This window comes from Notolepis coatsorum, assembly GCF_963971535.1.
Source record: "Notolepis coatsorum genome assembly, chromosome: 15".
NCBI classification, from domain to species: Eukaryota; Metazoa; Chordata; class Actinopteri; order Aulopiformes; family Paralepididae; genus Notolepis; species Notolepis coatsorum.
The window spans coordinates 34,619,359-34,642,945 of NC_140179.1; the positions used below are offsets into that span (position 1 = coordinate 34,619,359).

A 23,587-nucleotide genomic window follows, 5' to 3' on the forward strand; every position below is an offset into this window, starting at 1 on the left:
TGCGGTATACACTTTAATAGGCCTAAAAAAAAACACTGACTCAAATGTAAACCTTTACTCAATGTCAACCTTGAGTACGTTTTATTTTACAGTTTAGCCCACTCGATATGAAACATAAATGCAATAATTTGAAAAAATAACAAAAAAGCAATAACTAAGCTTAAAAAAAAATATATATATATATATATATATATTAAAAGAAATTCATAATCGATTTTGAATCTGCAGATAGAATGCACACCCCTACTGTACATCTATCTGTGTATGTGTGTGTGTGTGCGCGTGCTACCTGCTCAACCTTCCTACAGGATCTAGGCAGTATGTTGCCTGACCGTGCATGAAGCAGACTTAGACAAATATATTTTACATTTTGCATTTATTGATTTCTTTCAAAATTTTGGGCCAAGTACAGTATATAAGATGATAATAAAACAGGTGTTCTATTTTTCTTTTTACAATCATGGTATATAAATGAAAAACCAAAAAGACAACTAGTATATTAATATATTATTTTCACAACATCATCGTCACATCATCTCATTCATTAGATATTCTTTTCACTTTCACTACAACAGGTTTGATTTAAACATGGCATATCCTTCACATTGATGGACGGACAAGTGTAACATACAGGCCCGAATATAAGACGACGTTCTTTTGCCGAAAAGGATACCTGAAAAAGTGCAGTCCTCTGTGACTCGTGCACTAGAGATTGAGAGGAGTAGCGAGGAGGAAAGCTCAACCACGCTGGAGCGATGTTCAGCTCCGTTCTCAGGAAGCTAGCGGGACGTGTTTGGTATCTAGGTGATCCCTAACAAAAAAGGGTCTCTGCCGGTTTCAACAAGTTCGATTAAAGACTTTTTAAGACCTTTTCAATACCACTTAGGACGAGATTTAATACCAATTCCACTACCATACTAGCAAAACAAAATACAGTAACTCTGTATTACAGTAACATTAGTGTCAGATGATCATCGTTGGGTTTCAGTTCACAGTAAAAGGCCAAGTTAACCAAAGCACTGAGGAGGTGCAAATCAAGCAGTAGGCTACAGCTTAACTTCTTCATAAAAATACGTTTTGATCTGCAATATAAAAAGAAATGGGGTGGGCTTTTATAATCACAGTCGCCTTATATTCGGGTCAATACGGTATTATGTCAAGGCACAAAATACTGTAACGAATACAGTACAAGAGTGTGTGTGAATGAATGAATGAATGAATGAAAACTTTATTTAACAGATTGCAGAATGGGTACAATACAGTACGGCTCAATACACACAATTGTTAAGGGGATGCAGACCAGAGAAAGACGTTTGTCTTGTTTACATCAGGGTCCCCCATTTTCAATTCATTGTGTGTGTGTGTGTGTGTGTGTGTGTGTGTGTGTGTGTGTGTGTGTGTGTGTGTGTGTGTGTGTGTGTGGTTAAACTGTAGACTAATCGGATACTAGTCAGAATGTGTGTTGGAATAGGTTGAAATCTGTATAATAATATTACATTAACACTTTGAGTGCCAGCCACGAGAAATCTCGTTAGTTCATGCCATGCGTTGAGTGCCAACCGACGAGAAATCTCATTTTTAACCGTAATTTTTTTTATTATCGATTTCCATAAATTTTTCATCAATCTAGCCTCACGTTACCAGTGGGGATCTGTCTGAGGTCGAACAGGGAAAATACCGCCCCCTATCGTCTCTCCGGATGGTATTGCACCCCATTGGATTGGACTGAATGAAATGGATGGGAGATTTTTTTTCCGGATTCCACATTTTACTTGTCAGGCATGTAATCCGAGCCGATCCCATTCATTGCCCACCATCAGAACAGTGTGGAATATGTCTTTCGACCACCCAGTGTTGGATCAATAAACATGATCGATATTTGGAATGGCGATCAGGAATTGGAGTAATCTTTTTGGAGAACATCTGATCTGAGGTAAGGAATCTATTTTACCAGTCTTGGGATAATCAGAGCTGTTTTCAGCTATATATCAACGTGTCCCATATGTGTGTGTGTGGCTGTGGTGTGTGTGTGCTGATCAGGAAATAAGATAATAGATTTTTCAGCCCGCTTCTATAGCGTGCATAAGTACACATATACTATTGATAATCTAGCGTTTATTTGAAAACGATGCATAAATAGGCCGAAAAATGACAACGTGTTTTGTGTATTCCAGTAAAGCGTGATTCCTGCAGAATCTTTTTTTTTCTGAAAGTTTCAAAAAACGAGCGTTTTTCAAAATGGTATAAAACGGAAATGAACCGATTAAAAAACAATCCGTTTCGACAATGTTGACTGCAAACAAGTCATTGATAAGCGACGGGCGTATTAGACCCATAATTTAAGATATAGTTTATGCGTTCGCAAATATGATCGCCCTCCATTGACTACAGCGTTGGCACTCAAGCGCCTATTTCTGGCACCCCCTGCTGGCACGGAAAGTGTTAATAAAAGTATAGAATAACTGAAATTTGTAATTAGTTCCTTCTTATTAAATTAAACATTTACCTTGCTTTAAAAGAAAAATTTCACAATTTTCAATTTGAGGTAACAGAATACTTGAGGTCTGGTCTACTGGGGCACAAGGTGAGTTAAATCAAGGGCACCCCTTTATTTGATTGGCACGCCAATGAGCAGCGATGCAGTCGGCTTGAGGTTCCGATTGGTGCTGGGATCGCCATGGTTTCACGCCATCGGGAGCTCATGGAAGGCCGCGTACTGTCCCGTCACGTAATGGTATATCTGTAAGAACAAATAAACAAACATATATATATGAATATATACAGTATATACCGGTAGTTGAGAATTAACTAATTGTTAAAAGGTAGAATCTATGATTGTGGTATGACGTCCTCTGTTGAAACACCCCACTACTGGCTTCATAGTAATTCATTGGACAGAGGATACATAATTATTTTAGTAATAATAATAATAATAAATGTTATTTGTATGCCCTTTTTATGTCACAATTAGATTATGGTGACATAGTTTATAGATTTGCTTGTCCTACTGCCTTAGCCAAACTCAATCCGCTTTACCATGCCGCTCTGAGATGTATCTCCAACTCACCATATAGGATGCATCACTGTACACTGTACTCACTGATTGGTTGGACTTCACTGGCTACACGCAGGTTGCAGCACTGGTATTTTTGCATATATAAGGCTGTTCTTGGTAAACTTCCATGGTACATCAGTTCCAAGCTTGAATTAATTCAAAACTACCTCAATCTCAGATCCAGCTTTCAAATGTGCGGACTGAGGCAAGTAAAAGAAGCTTATTTTATTTCGGCCTGACACGTCTCCACACATCTCAAATTGGCCTTGCCGATCGATTTGTATTGCTTCAAATAAAACATATCTGAAATCCTTGCCACCTGCTGCTCCGGCTTTGATGAGTAGCACTCGCTGAGGTTGATTGTTAGTTTTATTGTGCTTGTATTAAGGTGAATTAAATTTTTCATTAAACATTTCAGTTGTATGGTAGTCTACTGACACTTGTATGTGTATTGTGATTTGTTATGCATGTATTGACATAATTCGTGTTTGCCTTCTTGGCCAGATCACCCTTGAAAAAGAGACCTCGGTCTCAATGTTTTTTTTTCTTTTTCTGGTTAAATAAATAAGGCAGGACTAAATCTGGGCTGGGGAAGTGAATTCATAACTCTCTCCCATCCCCCTAACACCAACCGCTGAAGTGCCCTTGAGCAAGGCACTTAACCCCCAACTGCTCCAGTGGAGTTGCTCAGTGGCCAATGGTGTCAGACTGTGGTTGTACTGGGCAGCTCCCAGGTGTGAATGGAACTGTGTGAATGTGAAGCAGGGCTTCCTGAAAAAGAGCATCAGCTCAGCGAACCTACCCTGGGTAAATAAAGGTCAAACAAGAAAATAAATGTATAGCACCTTTCATACAGGAATTGCAGGCCAAAGTGCTTCACAGGCATAAAAAGAGCAGAGAATTGACAAGATAAAAGTGTGGACATAAAATGTGTATAAAATAGACAATAATCATAAAATAGACAACATGCATTCACAACTGACCTGTGCTATCGATTGATAAAACTCGATGAATTTCCACGTTTTTAATACTCTATCCATTAGCTGTGTGCTATAGTATCTGAAATGTATTGTCCGAGCCTTCGATGCAAGAACTACGCTCTATGTTACAGATACATGTGACTTTTACGTGACTTTTGGGGGGACTGTGCTTGCGGCAGGAGGCCGGATCGTAACTGAAAGGCTGCGGTTCGATGGTGCCTGGTGCCCACTAGGGATGGGCAAAACGTGACATAATCAAGCAAGCAAGCTAGCTGGCTGCTGTCATTGCAAACAGATAAGATATTTAGGAGTCGCAGCAGGCTAACGTTATTTCCAAGGACAAAAGCATTCATTGTTACATCACTGATGCTTGAAATGTGTGAACTTCGTGAAACATGACAAATGTATAAAACGTTGCTACCGTGTAACATCTCCATTCTCTCTTTCTTCATCTTTCTGTTCTGTTCTCCCAGCTGTTAACAGACTGTTATGCTACCTGGCTAGCTAGCGAGCTGTACCCAGCGTGCCGTTCAGCGATGTAACTGTTAATAGGGTCCCCTCTCAATACACTACACAGTGTAGGTGCCGGTAAAACAAAAGGGAATTCTTTTTGTTTTGAGACAAAACAATATTCACATAAACTAATCATTTTTATAATTTATTTGAATATTCGAAGATCAATGCCCATCCCTAGTGCCTACAGGAGGGTGTGTTCCAGTTGCGAGTGAGCGTCTGGAGGGCGGCTGCTATTACCATCTATGGTGCCCGACTGCTCAGAGACTAAATCAAATTGGAACAGGAACCAAGGGCGATTAAATATTATACATAAATTTAACAGAAAGGCCACGTCGTCTTGTGGGCCACGTCTCACGCCTCACCGCCCCTCGACATCGTGTGAAAAGGTTCTGCTTTCAGTCTTCATAATCACCTGAAATACAATATGTGTGCTAAAAGGTTCTCGTCGTGCAGTTAACACTGTGCAAATTAATAATGCGTGTGGGCTGCCCGCGCACGCTCCTACATACAGAACGCCTGCTGTCGTGTGACAGCGTTTGGTCTGTAGATGGAAAATAAGAGTAAGTCAGAGTATAGATCTGTTCTGTACAAACAGCACCAATGTAAACACACATTTTACAGCCATAGTGTTAAACCTTGTATCAAAAGGTCGGCCAATCAACTAGAGGCCCTTGTATCAGAAGTTCAGCCAATCAACTAGAGGCCCTTGTATCAGAAGCTCAGTGAATCAACTAGAGATGTCTAAAAACAAGTCTACGTTCCCATTTCAACATTTTACTGGTGGAGCTCCCTATTGGTTTACATATGGATCACTGATCTGGCCTTGAAAGACCCATAAAGTACAAAAATATATATTTTCCATCTCTTGTCCCCTCCTGTCCTTGGATGCACCCCCCCCCCCCCCAAAATTCCATTGTTCTCCATTCCTGGAACATGAAAATTCCATTTGGTAAAATATGATGATAGATTTTGAAATAACCGCACTTGTCCCGTCTCCCATCATGTAAAAACCAGCCGTCCTTCTCCCGTCAAAGTGAAGGCAAATGTCATTCGCCGTTTTGCTTAACATTTAACCGCTATTTAACGTTACCATTTGCCGTTATTGCTCTTTCATTAAAGCCAGCATCGGTAATGCCGCCAACCCGCGACCTCAAGACAGTCTGCTGGTCTGCTTGGTGTTACAGTCTGCTTGGTGTTACAGTCTGCTGGTCTGCTTGGTGTTACAGTCTGCTTGGTGTTACAGTCTGCTGGTCTGCTTGGTGTTACAGTCTGCTGGTCTGCTTGGTGTTACAGTCTGCTTGGTGTTACAGTCTGCTGGTCTGCTTGGTGTTACAGTCTGCTGGTCTGCTTGGTGTTACAGTCTGCTGGTCTGCTTGGTGTTACAGTCTGCTGGTCTGCTTGGTGTTACAGTCTGCTTGGTGTTAGTCTGCTGGTCTGCTTGGTGTTACAGTCTGCTGGTCTGCTTGGTGTTACAGTCTGCTGGTCTGCTTGGTGTTACAGTCTGGTGGTCTGCTTGGTGTTACAGTCTGCTTGGTGTTACAGTCTGCTGGTCTGCTTGGTGTTACAGTCTGCTGCTAGTCTGATGTGTGGGATGGAGGGGAGTGGAGATAGGGGAGGGTTTGCTACTGCTGGCAAAATTATATATACATGTATTTTTTATATATACAGTATATTATAGCTATTATAGTTACTTATCATAGCTACTGTGAGTTTCATGTTGTTTTATTTGTCACATATAAGGTACATTACAGTGAAACGCTTGGTTCTGTATGAGCCTCCTGAGATTGTGCTTCATACAGTAAAACAATTAAAAGAGTAAAAAGAATAAAGACCAAACACTATACAAAATTTACAAAACTACCGGTAGTACAAATGCAAACAAAATGCAAAAATGAGGTAGAGGGCTCTTGGCAGAGCCTGAGTTGAGGCCAGCAGTAGCAGCGACCCCTGCTCCCTATCCACCGCTCAACTCCAGAGGCATCGACGACGACAACATTACAGACCCCCATCTTTAAAAATAATATCACTTCTTGCGGAGACACCGGGTGCTCCGCCGACAGCCGCGCTGCACGTCTGTTTTCGTAATTATTTTACGATTAATTGCAAATATTTTCATGTTGAGCTATAGATTGTGGATGAATACGCACAGAAAGGTACACCATGCAAATGTTCACGCTTTATTTGTTTTAAACGAGACGATTTAGAAATGGGCAATGGGGAAATACATTGCGATTTTAAGCGAGGTGGACCGGCCGGAAACAACAATGTCAATGTGGAACAGCCTCCCCATCCAGCTGAGGGCACCACAGAGCCTGGACTCTTTTAAAGCAGGCCTGAAAACATATCTGTTCAAAAAGGCCTTTGACTGTTAGCTTTTTATTTAAATTTGATTGCGCTTTGTTTTTAAATTGTCTGTTTATACTATGTTTTTAATTAACTATGTTCTATTTTTATTCAGTATTTTATTTGTTTTACTAATAACTATTTTATTCTATTTTTTTTAACTGTTTTAACCATGTAGTGTAGCACTTTGGGATCCCAGCGAACAAAAAGTGCATTACAAATCCAATCTATTATTATTATTATTATTATTATTAATGACGTAACCACTACACCTCCCACTACAACTCTGTACACCTGATTAGGGTCCTCCACAGAGAGCAGAGCTGCGTGTCTCTGTTTCACGGGGGTTCTGTTTCCTGAGTGTCATGCGTGTGAGTGAGTGAGTGAGTGAGTGAGTGAGTGAGTGAGTGAGTGAGTGAGTGAGTGAGTGAGTGAGTGAGCTCTCTCCCCCCACCTGCCTCTCGATGTCAGCCAGCAGGCTGCTGGCCCCCAGGCGGAAGAGGTGCGGCCCCAGCCACTCGTCCCCCAGCTCCTCCTTAATCAGGGAGAGCCACACCAGGGACTCCATGGCCGTGCGGATGCCCCCCGCCGGCTTAAAGCCCACCTAGGGAGCGGGACACACAGAAAGACACACACACAGACACAGCTCTTTCAAGAGGGACAAAAGGACCAAACCCCAACGGCGTCAAACCCACAACCCCTCTTGTCATTATGTGACACTTCGGGGCGGAGACGGAGATGATCGTTTGCCGTGTAGGAAACCACCGACAGACCTCGGGTTATTCGGTTGGCATATTTGACATTTGCTCCCGTCGTGTGAGGTGTGACTCGAGACGATTTTTCAAATGGTTCGGGCCGTTCAAAGAGAGGTCCGCGAGGCTGGTGAAGGTAGGAGGACATGGAGAGGGGGCTTTGAAGGCGAGCAGGGGACATATTGTTATGGAAAATGGGACTTTCCTCGTCTTGGATTTGTCAGTTTCAGATGTTACTTAGGTAGGGGGGGGGGGTTGACAAACTCCTTTGAGCAGGGTTTGAAGTCTTCTGATTAACAAGCCCAAAACAAGCTGTTCAGGATTATCGTTATCGTTTGTGACGTCATAAGGGGATGAATTAGCTCCGACGAATCAATTAGCGGTGCTTTTTCGGAGCCAGGAACACTGCCTACCTAATATCTACTGCTGAATTTGTGATTTTATTTTATTCTTTTATGTATTTTGTAATACTCGTCGGTGTGGCCAGGCAGGGAAGGAAATAATTCATTTTAAATGCAGTGTGTTGCCACAACCTCCAAAAAACAACCTGTCTAACACAAGGGTCGAAAGAGGTGGTGGAAAATAAATCATTAACACTTGATTTTAGACTAGAAAGATAAATGTACACGTTCCTCCTAGATGCTCCCCGTGTTAACACTTTCTCCTTCAAATTTTCTCGGAACGAAATGCAAAATACTTTGAAAAATGGAAATGGACTATATTGAGTTGTTTACACACACCTGCAACTGTCACCCAGCCTTTTAACTGTAATTTGTCTGTTCTGCTTCATGTGTTACATACCTTGTACTTTAAATTTGTTGCTTGTTTGATGTGTGTTTTACTTTTTAATTATTTCCCTTACCTCTGTGATATATGTTTTTTTCCCATCCCCTTTCCCAGTTACCCTTCGAGAGGCCCTTTTGTACTCTCACCAGCCCGTCTTGGTAAATAAGAATTAGCTCTTACCCGACCTGGTTAAATAAAGGTTAAATAAATGAAAATAAAATGTTCCACAGATTCAAGGACGTCTCGTGAAACTGTTACAAAGATACATAATACGTCTCCTTTAAATTAGGAGAAAATCTAAAGCTTGGAAGAAGAGAAGACAACCTACGGCTAGGTCGTGTCCTCATAGTTGATCTATATACCTATCGCCAATCTATGTAACAGCAGGGGGTGGGGGGCGCTTTCTTCCTCCTCATTAACTGGGAAATAATGACATCCTTTAAGGGCGTTTAGGCTGGAGTTGTGAATGAGTCAGAGCCTCTTTAGACCGTGTACTGTACCTTGTGGCCTGTGCGCAGGAAGTAGGCACGAATGGCCCTCACCATCACTATGGCAACGGGGTAAGTGGCGTTGACGGACTCCTTTCCCGTGGACGTCTTGATGAAGTCCGAGCCTGTTGGGAAGAATCAAGTTAAAGTTCAAGAGTCATATCCTCTTATAATGTGTACTTGTTCTGTTGTATGTTTTTGTATGAGTCTTTTATTTATTTTTTGTTGTGTGTTATGTGTTCCGTTTCTGTATTACATTGCACAAAATGTGGGACCCTCTCAAAAACGAGATTCTGTATCTCAAGTGGTTTTCCCAATAAAGAATTTCAATATATATATTTATTTGTCACATATATACACTAACTTTGTATTACAGTTTATTTTATCCTCACAACTCTTACTGCAATATAATTTGGGCCAACACTTACCCTTCTTACTTACAAACAATCCATAGATTGCTCAGAAATCCTTTGTAAGAATTGCAACCAAGTCTTCTTATTTAGCCCCAACCAAACCATTATTTAAACAACTGCAACTACTCACAATTTATGAGGTCAACAAGTACCAAACAGGGGTTCTTATGTATAAAGTAATTGGTCTTCTTTCATCTTTACCCATTTTCTTTCAAAGTTATTTTGAGTTTAATTCTCATTATGCACATCTCACAAGAAGAAATAATGACTTACGCATTCCTTTATTTCTGTAGGACCTCTGTTGCCAAATTCTCCTTTGTCTATCAAGGTGCAGTGATGTGGAATTATATAAAGAAAATCTAACAGAAACACGTTCCACTTTAAATACATTTAAAAGCAAGCATAAAAAATAACTACATATCCTGTAGTCGTTAGTATCCTTGCGAGTAGTCTTTTTTAGTTTTTTTTCCTTCTATTTTTTCAACAAGGTAATTGTTGTATAATGCTGTATTGTATGTATCTGTTGTGTATGAGAGAGGGATATCCACATGTGTGTTTGCGCATAATGTGTGTCGGGAGGAGGGGTGTGGGGGGGAGACATTTTCTGTGTAGTTATTCTATATAGGTTTAAGAGGGGGGGTCGCTTATAAGCCCTTGGGCTTTATGACATTTCCTGCAAATTTTAACTGTTCTTCTTTTACATTTAAATTTTTTTTTATAGACTGGTCAACATGGCTTTATTTCCGGTGTTATGTGATCACAGCGCAGGCGCATCAGGCAGCCAAAGCCGGAAATAAAGCCGCTTTGAGCCGTGTTGACCAGTGTATACAAAATATTTTAAATGTTTATTAGCAAAGCCGAGCTTTCAAACCCTAGCGTTTGTCTGTCCGAAACCCTCGTGCAACTGTGAGTACCATTGAAATTTCTCTGCGATACTTGATAAGAGAAAAGCGAGACAGAGTTAATTGTGAGATTTTTCCATGGTCGTATAAGAGGGACTGTGTATTCACTCATCCAACCATGTTGGCGTGCATCACAGACCCGAAAGGGGCTAAGGGCTGTGGGAACATACAGTAGGGCTGTGGGAACATACAGTAGGGCTGTGGGAACAAAGGGCTGTGGGAACATACAGTAGGGATGTGGGAACATAGGCCTGTGGGAACATAGGACTGTGGGAACATAGGCTTGTAGGAACAAACAGTAGGGCTGTGGGAACATAGGCTTGTAGGAACAAACAGTAGGGCTGTGGGAACATAGGCTTGTAGGAACAAACAGTAGGGCTGTGGGAACATAGGCTTGTAGGAACAAACAGTAGGGCTGTGGGAACATAGGCTTGTAGGAACAAACAGTAGGGCTGTGGGAACATAGGGCTGTGAGAACATACCAGTAGCGTGTTTTATCCCCGTTATCGGCCTAATATCCCACATCCCTCACCGAAAGTGAACTGACCACCGAGCCACCCTGGTTTCAACACAATCCGGCGCGACCGCCCGGCGCAGTAACTCAGCCGGCTCCGCGCGCCAGAGAGAGACAGACAGGGCATTACTCTCGCCAGGCCGGCGGTGGTCGGGCCAGACAAGAACATATGCTGCCACTGACGGTTAACAGAGAGCGGGTGCCTGTTCATCAATAAAAGGGGTGAGGGGGGGTGGCATGGAGGGAGGGGGGCGGACGTCATTTTTCCTTTCCTCCTTCAGAGCCAATTATGTTTTATCTGCTTTCTTGATAAAAATAGAAGATGAAATGACGCTTCTTTTAATAGATGAACCACAAACTGTGTGGACTGGTAAAAAATAATCACGCACCCCCCCCCCCCCCCCCCCCCCTCTCTCTCTCTCTCTCACCCCCCCCCCCCCCCACCCCTTGCCTCCCCTGGTGTATAATGACTGTTCATTACCGAGCAGAACAAGATGAACATTTTCCAGTTCATTAAAGACATGTTCTATGTATTTTTCCAGTCAGGTCTTTTTTATCCCCCCCCCCCCCCCCCCTCTCTCACTCTCCCTCTCTCTCTCTCGCTCTCATTGCCTGTTCCTCAAACTGGGGCGTAATCCTTAAGATTCGTTATGGGGAGTCTTAATTACCAGATAATGGATAACCGTTATTAAACGCGGGTGGCGGTAATGAAGCTCTATTCATTTGCGTGGGCAGTGGGGATACTGCGGGGGGGGGTGAGTAAAATAGCCCGCATTGGAGATTAATAGGTGAAATTATCATTCAATTTCAGGAACCTCATACGCAATTCATAGGAACAAGGGGAGATTAAGGAGCGAGCGTGGTGACAAAAGCAATGCATTTTAATAATGATCTCTATCAAGCCCGCTGACAATTTGGTGCTGTAATCGCCTTATTGTGTGATGGCTAGTTAAGCGTACAGTGCGTGCGTGTGCGTGTGTGTGTGTGTGTGTGTGTGTGTGTGTGTGTGTGTGCATGAGTGAGTGAGTGAGTGAGTGTGTGAGTGTGTGAGAGAGAGTGTGTGTGTGACTGTGAGAGAGAGTGTGTGTGTGCGTGCATGCATGAGTGTGTGTGTGAGAGAGTGCGTGTGTGTGTGCGTGAGTGCGTTTGTGTGTGTGACAGAGGGTGGGCGCCTATTCATCATGTTAGTCACAAAAGAAAACAAAAAAAAGGGGGGGGAACAGAGGGGGGAAAACCTGAGCAACAGCGCCACAAGCTGGAAAAAGTAGGGAATTGCAGCGGTTCGATGTGGTATCTTTCTTAAAAGGTACCACTTCTAAGGTGCTGCAAGTGGTATTTCTTGGTTAAAATATGTGTTCAATAGCTCTATATTCCAACAGCCATCACCGGCGACACGACAGTTCCCGGTTCGATTCCCGCTGCCGACTATACACAATGTATACCTGCCTACTGCCTTCACTGTAATCATAACTACCTACCTGTGTAGACTACCTACTATAATCTACACATATAGTATGATGGCATGTACAATAATGCTGTATATAGCGTGAGTATATATATATATATATATATATATATATATATATATATATCCATATCTGTCTGAATATACTTGCATTGCATATAATCCTTTTTACATACCTGTATATATATACATTATATATATATATATATATATATATATATATATATATATATATATATATATATATATATATATATATATATATATATATATCCTTACTAGTTATACCACTGGCATGTATGACTCATTACCATAGTGTTTTTATATCTGTATCACTGTACATAATCCCCTGAATTTCCCCAAAGGGATCAATAAAGGAATATCTTATCCATCTTATCTTAATACTATAACACTGTACATACATCTAATTATGTATACATTGTATATTTCTATATTGTACCGTTATATTTGCACTCTGGTTGGATGCCAAACGTCTTTTTGTTGTACTGTATGATGACAATAGATTTCAATTTAATCCAATGCATCTCTAGAGTTTGTACCGAATTCGGAAGATCTTGTCGTTTCTGTGCTCCTGACACGTGGAACATCGTACGACAAACTCTAATTTCAATACTTTGGTGTCCTTTGTTTATACAAACTGGATTAGGTTTGCATTTATTGTATATTAATTGTATTTATTGTGTATTTATTATGTTTGTGTGCTCCACGTCATTGAAAATGAGGGCGTGCCCTCAATGAATTTTCTAGTTGAAATAAAAATTGAATGAATTAATTAATGAATTATGGTATAGCGAGTAGCGATAGAGGGATGATTTCACCTCCAATACCAATTCAACACTGATCTGATCCATTACTTTTACGGAAATAGAAATTATTGCGATATAATTAACCTTTTCAGGTCAAAGATGGAGTCGGTTCTTCTTTCACTGCCATCAGATTTCAGGTGTAAAGGGGAACTATAGCATTCGCCCATTATTCCTACGGTCTAAGATGGCCCAAAATATTTACGGAAAAACAAACAAACTCTCTCCCTAATCCAAAAAAGCTAGAGTAGCTAAAACTCCAACATCTGATGTCATCAAGTATAAAAATAAAGAATTTAAGAATGTTTGGGGAATTATCTTTTACCAAAACCCTATTATAATCGCATATCGCCGATTACACCCGATATCCAATGCCAGTAACAGCATCTGTGCATCAGTCTGATCCTCATATTTGTAGTGTGGGTCTGATGTTGTGACGGACGGCCAAATGTGTAGGAAACACTTCTTAACTCTTCTACCTGCGTCCTGATTGGTTGGACATAAAGGAGATGTGAGGAGAATGCTAAATGTTGAATGGTGCATTTATATATAGCCGCTTTTATCCAAAGCGCTTTACAATTTTTGTTCCTCACATTCACCCATTCACTCAACACACCGACGGCGGAGGCGACCGTGCGAGGTGCAGACCTGCTCATCGGGAGCAATTAAGGGTTAAGTGTCTTGCTCAAGGACACATCGACGCGCTGCCCCGGGAATCAAACCGGGAACCTTCAGACTACCAGATGACCGCTCTACCTCCTGTGTCTCCCCAGAGAAACCAGAGAAAGAGCCGAGGAGAGCGAGAGTACACACTACTCATGCATCCACTCAACTCATAGAAAATACAGCATCAGGCTATTCTAAAAGTATTGATACTAATACTGATACTAATAAAAAGAGTATTGAACCGTTTTTAACAACTGGGTATCGAGATACCTTTCTAGTATATAGTAAAGACATTTATTTTGACATTCTGATTTAAGAACTTTCTAAATAAAAGTTAATTTATCTGACTGCTTGTATTAATTTGATGAAAAAGTAGCCATGTGCAGTAATATAGATTATAAAGTTGAGGATGTAATATATTATTGAGCTGCATCGAGATGCATCGTAATCGAATCGTGGACAGCTGAATCGTAATCGAATCGAATCGTGAGGCCAGTGAAGATTCACAGCTCTACTGACCGGCCATCATGGACACCAGAGAGCAATGCGGGGAAAGAGAGGAGAGAGAGAGCAGAGCAGAGAAAGAGAGGAGAGTGAGAGCAGAGAAAGAGAGAAGAGAGAGAGCAGAGCATAGAAAGAGAGGAGAGTGAGAGCAGAGAAAGAGAGGAGAGTGAGAGCAGAGCAGAGAAAGAGAAGAGAGAGCAGAGCAGAGAACGAGAGGAGTGAGAGCAGAGAAAGAGAGGAGAGTTGAGAGCAGAGAAAGAGAGGATGAGAGAGCAGAGCAGAGTGAGAGGAGTGAGAGAATAGCAGAGAAAGAGAGGAGGAGTGAGAGCAGAGAAAGATAGGATGAGTGAGAGCAGAGAAAGAGAAAGAGAGGAGTGAGAGTGAGAGCAGAGAAAGATAGGATGAGAGTGAGAGCAGAGAAAAAGAAAGAGAGGAGTGAGAGTGAGAGCAGAGAAAGAGAGGGGGAGAGTGAGAGCAGAGCAGATAAAGAGAGGAGAGAGATAGCAGAGAAAGAGAGGGGGAGAGTGAGAGCAGAGCAGAGAAAGAGAGGAGAGATAGCAGAGAAAGAGAGGAGAGTGAGAGCGGAGAAAGAGAGGATGAGAGTGAGAGCAGAGAAAGAGAGGAGTGAGAGCAGAGAAAGAGAGGAGTGAGAGCAGAGAAAGAGAGGAGGAGAGTGAGAGCAGAGAAAGAGAGGAGTGAGAGTGAGAGCAGAGAAAGAGAGGATGAGAGCAGAGCAGAGAAAGAGAGGAGAGTGAGAGCAGAGAAAGAGAGGAGAGTGAGAGCAAAGCAGAGAAAGAGGGGATGAGAGTGAGAGCAGAGAAAGAGAGGATGAGAGCAGAGAAAGAGAAGAGAGTGAGAGCAGAGAAAGAGAGGAGAGTGAGAGCAGAGAAAGAGAGGATGAGAGCAGAGCAGAGAAAGAGGAGAGTGAGAGCAGAGAAAGAGAGGAGAGTGAGCAAAGCAGAGAAAGAGGGGATTAGAGTGAGAGCAGAGCAGAGAAAGAGAGGAGAGTGAGAGCAGAGAAAGAGAGGAGGAGAGTGAGAGCAGCGAAAGAGAGGATGAGAGTGAGAGCAGAGAAAGAGAGGAGGAGAGAGAGCAGAGAAAGAGAGAGTGGGAGCAGAGAAAGAGAGGATGAGAGCAGAGCAGAGAGGAGTGAGAGCAGAGAAAGAGAGGATGAGAGAGCAGAGCAGAGAAAGAGAGGAGAGAGAGAGCAGAGAAAGAGAGGAGAGTGAGAGCAGAGAAAGGGAGGAGTGAGAGCAGAGAAAGAGAAAGGGAGGAGTGAGAGCAGAGAAAGAGAAAGGGAGGAGTGAGAGCAGAGAAAGAGAGGAGTGAGAGCAGAGAAAGAGAGGAGTGAGAGCAGAGAAAGAGAGGAGGAGAGTGAGAGCAGAGAAAGAGAGGAGAGTGAGAGCAGAGAAAGAGAGGAGAGTGAGAGCAGAGAAAGAGAGGAGCAGAGTGAGAGCAGAGAAAGAGAAAGAGAGGAGTGAGAGCAGAGAAAGAGAGGAGAGTGAGGGCAGAGAAAGAGAGGAGAGTGAGAGCAGAGAAAGAGAGGAGTGAGAGCAGATAAAGAGAGGAGTGAGAGCAGAGAAAGAGAGGAGGAGAGTGAGAGCAGAGAAAGAGAGGAGAGTGAGAGCAGAGAAAGAGAGGAGGAGAGTGAGAGCAGAGAAAGAGAGGAGGAGAGCGAGAGCAGAGCACACAGGACTGACCCGCCATCATGGACACCAGGCTGGCCTTGTAGACGTTGGTGAAGGTACCCAGCTCCCCGATGGCCAGGATGGTCTTCATGTGGGCGTCACCACAGGCCTCCCGGAACTGACAGATCTCATCGTACATGGCTGTGGGGAGGGAGGCGCACAAACACTGAATGAATGAAAACTTTATTTAACAGATTGCAGAATGGGTACAATACAGTACGACTCAATACACACAATTGTGGATGCAGACCAGAGAAAGACGTGTGTCTTGTTTACATCAGGGTCCCCCATTTTCAATTCATAGTGACATTTATGACATACACAACATACATGACTTTATGGCATGGGGACATACATGACATACAGGTATATAGTACCGTTACATTTGTGACATACGATATGCAAATATACAGTACTGTTACCCATAGATCCTAACAGAGAATATATACATATGATGGGGAGGAGACTGTACATTAGGAGGGGGTGGGTGGTTTGGACATTTACGGTGGCCAGTTTCGAATTTAAGAGCTGTTTTGAAGGTGGGTAGGGATTCACATCTTTTTACGGCTGTGGGTAGGGTGTTCCACATTGTTGTGGCATAATTGCGAAAAGTGTTTAGTCCCTTGTTTGTGCCGAATCTGGGTTGCACATGATTTGTGGAACTCCCTCTGGTGTTGTGGGCGTGGTATTCACTGACCTTTGGGAAGTATTTCGACTCACGCTTAAAACAAGGTTTCTTCCTACAGTTTCTGTTTATTACATTTTATTAGGGCTGTCCCCGACTAAGGATTTGGATAGTCGACTATGATTGGCCGAAATTTGCCATTAGTCGACTATTAGTCGACTATAAGAAATAAATAAAAAAGTATATATATATTTTTTTTTATCATTGCATTTGGGCTGTGGGGGGTGCTTAATGTCTGTAGGAGTCGACTGAAGGCTTCTTGTCCTCTGCAAAAGCATGCAATTGGTCCACTGATGGATACATCTTGATATTTGTCTAGTCTAGTGTGTTCATTAGATGGGTGAAATCCTCTTTCAGTGCCTCTGTGCCTGTTTTCTTAGGCAGTTAGCCTCTGGTATGCGTGCCATTAGCGTTAGCCACGCTTCTAGGCCTATTTTCTTTTGGAAAGAATGATATAAAAAAAAAAAAAAAATCTTTTATTTGTATTCAACTAAGAGGTTGGCAGTCGACTACGGCTCCTTTCGATCGATTAGTCGACTAAGAGGGGTCAGCCCTACATTGTATATATATATATATTTTTTTTTAAATAAGGTGCACTATGTACCAAACATTTTATGAACAAACTGAATTTCCAGACTTTTGTAATTATTACTTTTGTGATAAGATAAGATAAGATATTCCTTTATTGATCCCATTGGGGAAATTCGGGCATCATAGCAGCATGGAGGAGGCGGGAGGGGAGGTACAGGTATGGGCAGAGTAATAGTAGAAATACATAAATATAGGCAATACAATTAAATATGAATATTAGAAATATTAGTAAAATAAACAGTGTAAACAATATAATTAACTCTGAATATAGAAATAGGAGAAAGATAAACAGTGTAAACAATATAATTAACTGAATATAAAAATAGGAGAAAGATAAACAGTGTAAACAATATAATTAACTTTGAATATAAAAAATAGGAGAAAGATAAACAGTGTAAACAATATAATTAACTCTGGATATAAAAATAGGAGAAAGATAAACAGTATACACAAGGTGCAAAGTGAGGGTCTGTCCCTTAACTGGCATGCTATACTGTAAAATAAGACAAGATAAGATATTCCTTTATTGATCCCCTTGGGGAAATTCAGGGTATACATCCTACGTTATAGTCCGTGTAGCTGATTTGTACAGCGTGACGTGTAAGATCCTCTGAAAACAGTTCGAATGCAGGTTATACAGCGGGCCATACAGCAGATTATAGAGCAGATTATACAGCAGATTATACAGCAGACTATACAGATTATACAGCAGATTATACAGCAGATTATACAATTATACAGCAGATTATACAGCAGACTATACAGCAGATTATACAGCATATTATAGAGTAGACTATACAGTATATTATACAGCAGATTATATAGATTATACAGCAGATTATACAGCAGGCTATACATGCCTTATTGGACAAGTGGTTTGAAATACCAAATTAGGAGGATACTCGTCGAGCGCTTCATTAGGAATTCCAGGGCCGTGGTCGAAGTGATTTGAAAATGTATTTATTTATTTTTTCGAAAAGATAAAAATTCTTCGACATAACGCCGCGCATCACATAAACATTAAGGTTACCTTCCCACTGTCCCGTGAGAGCCAGTGTCCTGTTGATGACTATATCGATCTCGCTGGCGCCGTCCGCCACCGCCGAGCGCACCTCGTCCAGGCGGGTTCTCAGGGGCGTCTGTCCGGCAGGGAAGCCTGTGGCCACTGGTGGTGGTGGGGGAGGAGGAGGAGGAGGATGTAGAGGTAGAGGAGGAGGAGGTAGAGGAGGAGGTAGAGGAGGTAGAGGTAGAGGAGGAGGAGGTAGAGGAGGAGGAGGTAGAGGAGGAGGTAGAGGAGGAGGAGGTAGAGGAGGAGGGAGAGGAGGAGGGAGAGGAGGAGGTGGTAGAAGAGGAGGAGGGAGAGGAGGATGTAGATGAGGTAGAGGAAGGAGGAGGAGGTAAAATAACATCTTAAAATAACACTTGATAATGATTATAATGACACTATTCAAAATACAGTCTCATATATATCCTTACTGTCCCCAGAGTTTGCTCAGAACAGGGTAAATCTGCATTTACAATGCAATTCTATGATGCCCCTCTAGCTCATGGAATCAACTCCAACAGTCCTTAAAGCTTGAGATTCTTCCCCCTTCACTCCAAGTTTAAAACCTTGATCTCCAACCTTTGCCAATTCATGCTACTATAGAGTAGAGTAGGTCTAGAGAAGGATGTAGTGGAGGATTAACCAGGCCTAGAGAAGGATGCTACCTTGACTCGTTTTCTCTTAACATATTGAATAAATAATATTATATTATTGTTCCCCCTCGTATTTTCTTGTCTCTTTCATAAATAAGAAGCTAAATAAGTTGAAACAAGTTAAATAATTGTATTAATAATTCCATTTCACAGCGTCTGTACAGCCTTGTTTATTCACAGCGTCCATGGAGCGGTATGGTTTCCTCGCGCAGAAAAGATAGTCTGTTTACTTTTCACTGCATAACTCATAAATGTTCAGACAAGCTTAGTTTTGGGTTATTGGGTGATAATCTGTAAACACCCAGTTCAAAGTCACCCCCTAGTTGCAACTCGGCACCATCTCGTTTGAAAAGCCCTGCGATATCTGTCAAAACAACGCAGTGTGATGTTGTGTCTGTATCGTGCAGCCTACGGGTCTTTTTTTTCTTCTTTTATTTATTTTTTAATCAAAATAAGATAAACACATTTGATAAGAGTTTATGAAAGGCCAGCTGCCCCTCCTTACCTGAGGCGACGGGCAAGCTTGAATTGGCCGCTTTGAGTGTTTTGACAGCATCTGCCACTCGGGACGGATACACACACACTGCGGCTGTAGTCACACCTAGAGACAAGAGAGACAGGGCAGCAGAGAGATGGGTACACTACACACACTGCGGCTGTAGTCACACCTAGAGACAAGAGAGACAGGGCAGCAGAGAGATGGGTACACTACACACACTGCGGCTGTAGTCACACCTAGAGACAAGAGAGACAGGGCAGCAGAGAGATGGGTACACTACACACACTGCAGCTGTAGTCACACCTAGAGACACAGAATATCAGTGAGTGAGGAAGGAGATGGAAGGAGGAAGAGGAGCATGTGAAGCACAGGGGTGTGTCGCCCTCTGCTGGCTGAGAGTGAGTTACACTAGCAGCAACAACAAGACAAACAAAACACATCTACTGTATTGAGTCATTAAATCTGTGTGTGTGTGTGTGTGTTTTCATAATTATATTATATTTGATTGTGCTTCCATCTTAATTTAGTTCATATTCTATACTTGATCTTATTCCACCTTTTTATTTTATTATCGGTCCGTTATTGTCTGTCCGTTAACACATTAACTGCCACACTTATATCCATCGATGTTTGATCACTGCCAGCACTGTAAGTCTATGGAGATGTTCACCTTCTTTGCAGGGCTATAACTTTTTAAATTGTATTGCTAAATTGACATTACTATGGCCCATTCAACATCGATTATCTATCGTTCAGGATGTAGGAACGTTTTACTTCACACATTCATACGAAAATACCGTCTAGAGTATAAATATGTTTTTATCGTTTTCTGCAGTAATTCCTAGAACGTGAGATATAGGCATAAATGCATATATTAGATTATCAAATGCCGTTTGATACCGATCGACGCTATATAAAAGATTTCAACTGTACATGGTCCTAAACGTTATGACTGATCATGCGCGGGTGAACGGGGGGGGGGGGGGGGGGGGGTCGTTTATAATTCCGTGATCGTCGTTAAATGCTTCATGTAGTATGGGTGATATATAGATCAGAGCAGTTTGTATGGATAATAATAATCAAAAACGCTGAAACTCACGGCAGCTTCCTCTTAGCGATGGGGGATGATACTGGAGCAAACAGATCCCAGTTATGTGATGGGGATCGAGGCGATCCATTTCCGGTTTGTATAATACTAATATACGCCCGAATCATGTAGATTATTGAGTTATGGCAACGATCCATATCCACGGTGTGTGTCTTGAGTCCCGCGATGATAAACGAGTGGCCGGACGGATTTAGGGGACGGACCGAGCTCCAACGAGCATATCTGGTTTGGCAACTCGCCATTCAGTCACCAGGTGGCAGTATTGAAGCGTTGCAGAGTTGTTCCGGCTCAGACAGCATCTGACAAGGCTCCGTGAGTGAAATATGAATACCATGGCAAAAATATGAAATATGATCAGAATAACGTCGTACGCCGTGATCTGGCAGAATTCGCATTAACTTGAAACCCGTTGTATGACGTTTCTGGCGGAGAAAGTGTTAATGTCGCACCGAAAATGACAAAATCAAATTCCTTGTATGTGAAAACTACTTGGCAATAAAGACCTTTCTGATTCTGATTCTGAACCGTGTGCATTTTTCATCCGATTTGGTTCAAGCTTGCTGGACGGATTGACATTCAATCATTGAAGGTTTTTCATCTATAAATCTGTTTGGAAAGTTATTTTGAACTTCCACCTTACAGTACTTGGAGACGTACTGTATTATCAAGCCAAATCACTTGTGCACAAGTGAAAGTGCACACACACACACACACAACCCATACTTTCTGATACTATGAACATGGCACTTGATCGTACAGCACAGAAAATTGTATTTGAAACCATAAATTATTCAAAAACGTTTCAATTGACTTCTAGGATTGTCGATCTGAAGAATTTAATTGCAGACAGGTCAAGTGAATAGAATCATTCATGTCTAAACCAGAAGCCGATACATAACAGTAGCCATTACGGTTTGGGGAGAAATGAATGATTCATGAAATAACCGCGATTGATATCTTTTGCGATTCTGCATGGATGTGCAAAATGGATCTGATTTGCACTATTACTCAGTAGTACCAATTTATATATTTTATACCCAGTTTAATCGCCTGTACATTGTATATTGCATTTTACTGTTACATTTGCACTCTGGTTGGAAGCCAAACTTATTTTGATTGTACTGTACTTGTGCCGTTTGATGACAATACATTTGAATATAATCTAATCTAATTTAATATAACTCAGTAGTTAACATGATTGAATAGATGACTACTGTTTGATGAACATTGTTACTCAGCTGAAAGAGTTGTACCCTTCCTGCTGACCTGTTGTACAGAACTTGTAAGTTGCTTTGGATAAAAGCGTTCAGCTAAATGACTAAATGTAAATGTAATGACTAAATGTGAATGTAATGACTAAATGTAAATGACTAAATGTAAATGACAAAATGTAAATGACTAAACGTACACCTCAATAAATTAGAATATCGAGGAAAAGTTCATTTATTTCAGTAATTCCATTCAAAAAGTGAAAATCATATATTATATAGATTCATTAGACAGAGTGAAATATTTCAAGCCTCTATTTCTTTAAATGCTGATGATTATGGCTTACAGCTAATGAAAACCCAAAATTCTGTATCTGAGAAAATTTGAATATTACACAAGACCAATAAAAAATATATATATATATTACAGAAATGTCGGCCTACTGAAAAGTATATGCAGTCAATACCTTTTGCATGAATCAATGAGGCGTGGCGTGGAGACAATCAATATATTTTCCTCAATATTCTCATTTATTGAGATGCACCTGTAAATGTAAATGACAAAATGTAAATGACTAAATGTAAGTAAACCTTTGTCCTCCATGTCCATGGCCCTCAGCAGGTCGTGGCGGACGGGCTGCGTGGCCTTCAGACACAGCCGGTGGACGTTGGAGGGCGTGTCGTCTCCGGCCAGGGTGGTCAGGTCGATGCAGGTGATCGCTTTGAGCAACCAGGCGGCCTGGAGGGGAGGAGGTGGAGTTATAGCTGACAGCACGTGTTATCAGAGTCCTCTCTCTCTCATACATAAAAACGGATTACATAAATACAGATTACAGCTTGGTCTTAAACAAAGTATCCTGCCTTCTCTCCCAAGCTTGGCAAATACAAGTTCCCTTCCTGAAGCACAACTCAAGTTGTTCATATTCATCCAGCTCAAGAAAATCAACCTAAATGGAGGACATTTTACAAAAAAAAAGTACTTCCCTTACGTCCTCGTAAACAGGACAGTAAAACACAAAGTGAACCACATTCTCAGTTCCACCTCTAACTCACACACCTAACACGCATCCTCAGTCTAAGATAAGATATTCCTTTATTGAACCTCTTGGGAAAATGCGGGAATCATAGCAGCATGGGGGAGGGGGGTACAGGTATGGGCAGGGCAGGTTTAGAAATTATGTAATATTTAATATATATATAATATAATATGTATGTCTTTCTGGACCTGCCCTGCCCATACCTGTATTTTAGGCAATAAAATTACTTTAGACCAAAATATAAAAATATGAGAATGTGAATCTGAATATATACTACGAGTAAGAGTAAAAATAGTAATACACAAGTATACACAAGGTGCAGTGTACTCCGGGCTGGCATCAAACCTGCCGGTCTCCAGGGCTAGCGGTAATGTCCCTGACCCTCCCTGTGCACATAGGGATCTTTGTCGTTTTGTTTAAATTACACTTAACATAAATTTCTGCACTGTTTAAGTTTATTTGGATCCCCATTAGCCACAGCAGTGCTGGGGCTATTCTTCCTGGGGTCCATAACACATAAAATACAGTTACAGACGTATACACTCACAACATTTACATGTCATACAGACAATTAAAACAACAATAAAAACCCTTATACACTCATACCATTTACATGACATACAGACCATTAAAACAACAATAAAAACCCTTATACACTCACAACATTTACATGTCATACAGACAATTAAAACAACAATAAAAACCCTAATCAAATTCATAATACAAGATAAAAATATCAGACACATACATTTTCATTTACGTACACACTATCTATTAGGGAATGTCAATTTCTTTGGTTGAAAATGTTGTTTTACCACGATTTTGAAACGGCATTTACTATTCTCCTGCTTAACATGTCTGGGAA

The 23,587-nt window shown here is 41.5% G+C and overlaps 1 protein-coding gene across 1 annotated transcript in view; it reads right to left on the reverse strand.

Annotated features, from left to right (window-relative positions):
* Positions 1-304: 304 nt before the first annotated feature.
* Positions 305-23,587, reverse strand: part of dera (deoxyribose-phosphate aldolase (putative)) — a 36,169-nt gene continuing 12,886 nt past the window's right edge. Inside the window, exons 3-9 of the mRNA XM_084331178.1 lie at positions 22,277-22,424; positions 19,376-19,471; positions 18,203-18,337; positions 15,909-16,037; positions 8,933-9,045; positions 7,349-7,498; positions 305-2,740 (exon numbers count right to left, since the gene is read on the reverse strand). Coding sequence (XP_084187304.1) covers positions 2,684-2,740; positions 7,349-7,498; positions 8,933-9,045; positions 15,909-16,037; positions 18,203-18,337; positions 19,376-19,471; positions 22,277-22,424 — 828 coding nt within the window. The 3' untranslated portion in view covers positions 305-2,683. The remainder of the gene's footprint in view (positions 2,741-7,348; positions 7,499-8,932; positions 9,046-15,908; positions 16,038-18,202; positions 18,338-19,375; positions 19,472-22,276; positions 22,425-23,587) is intronic.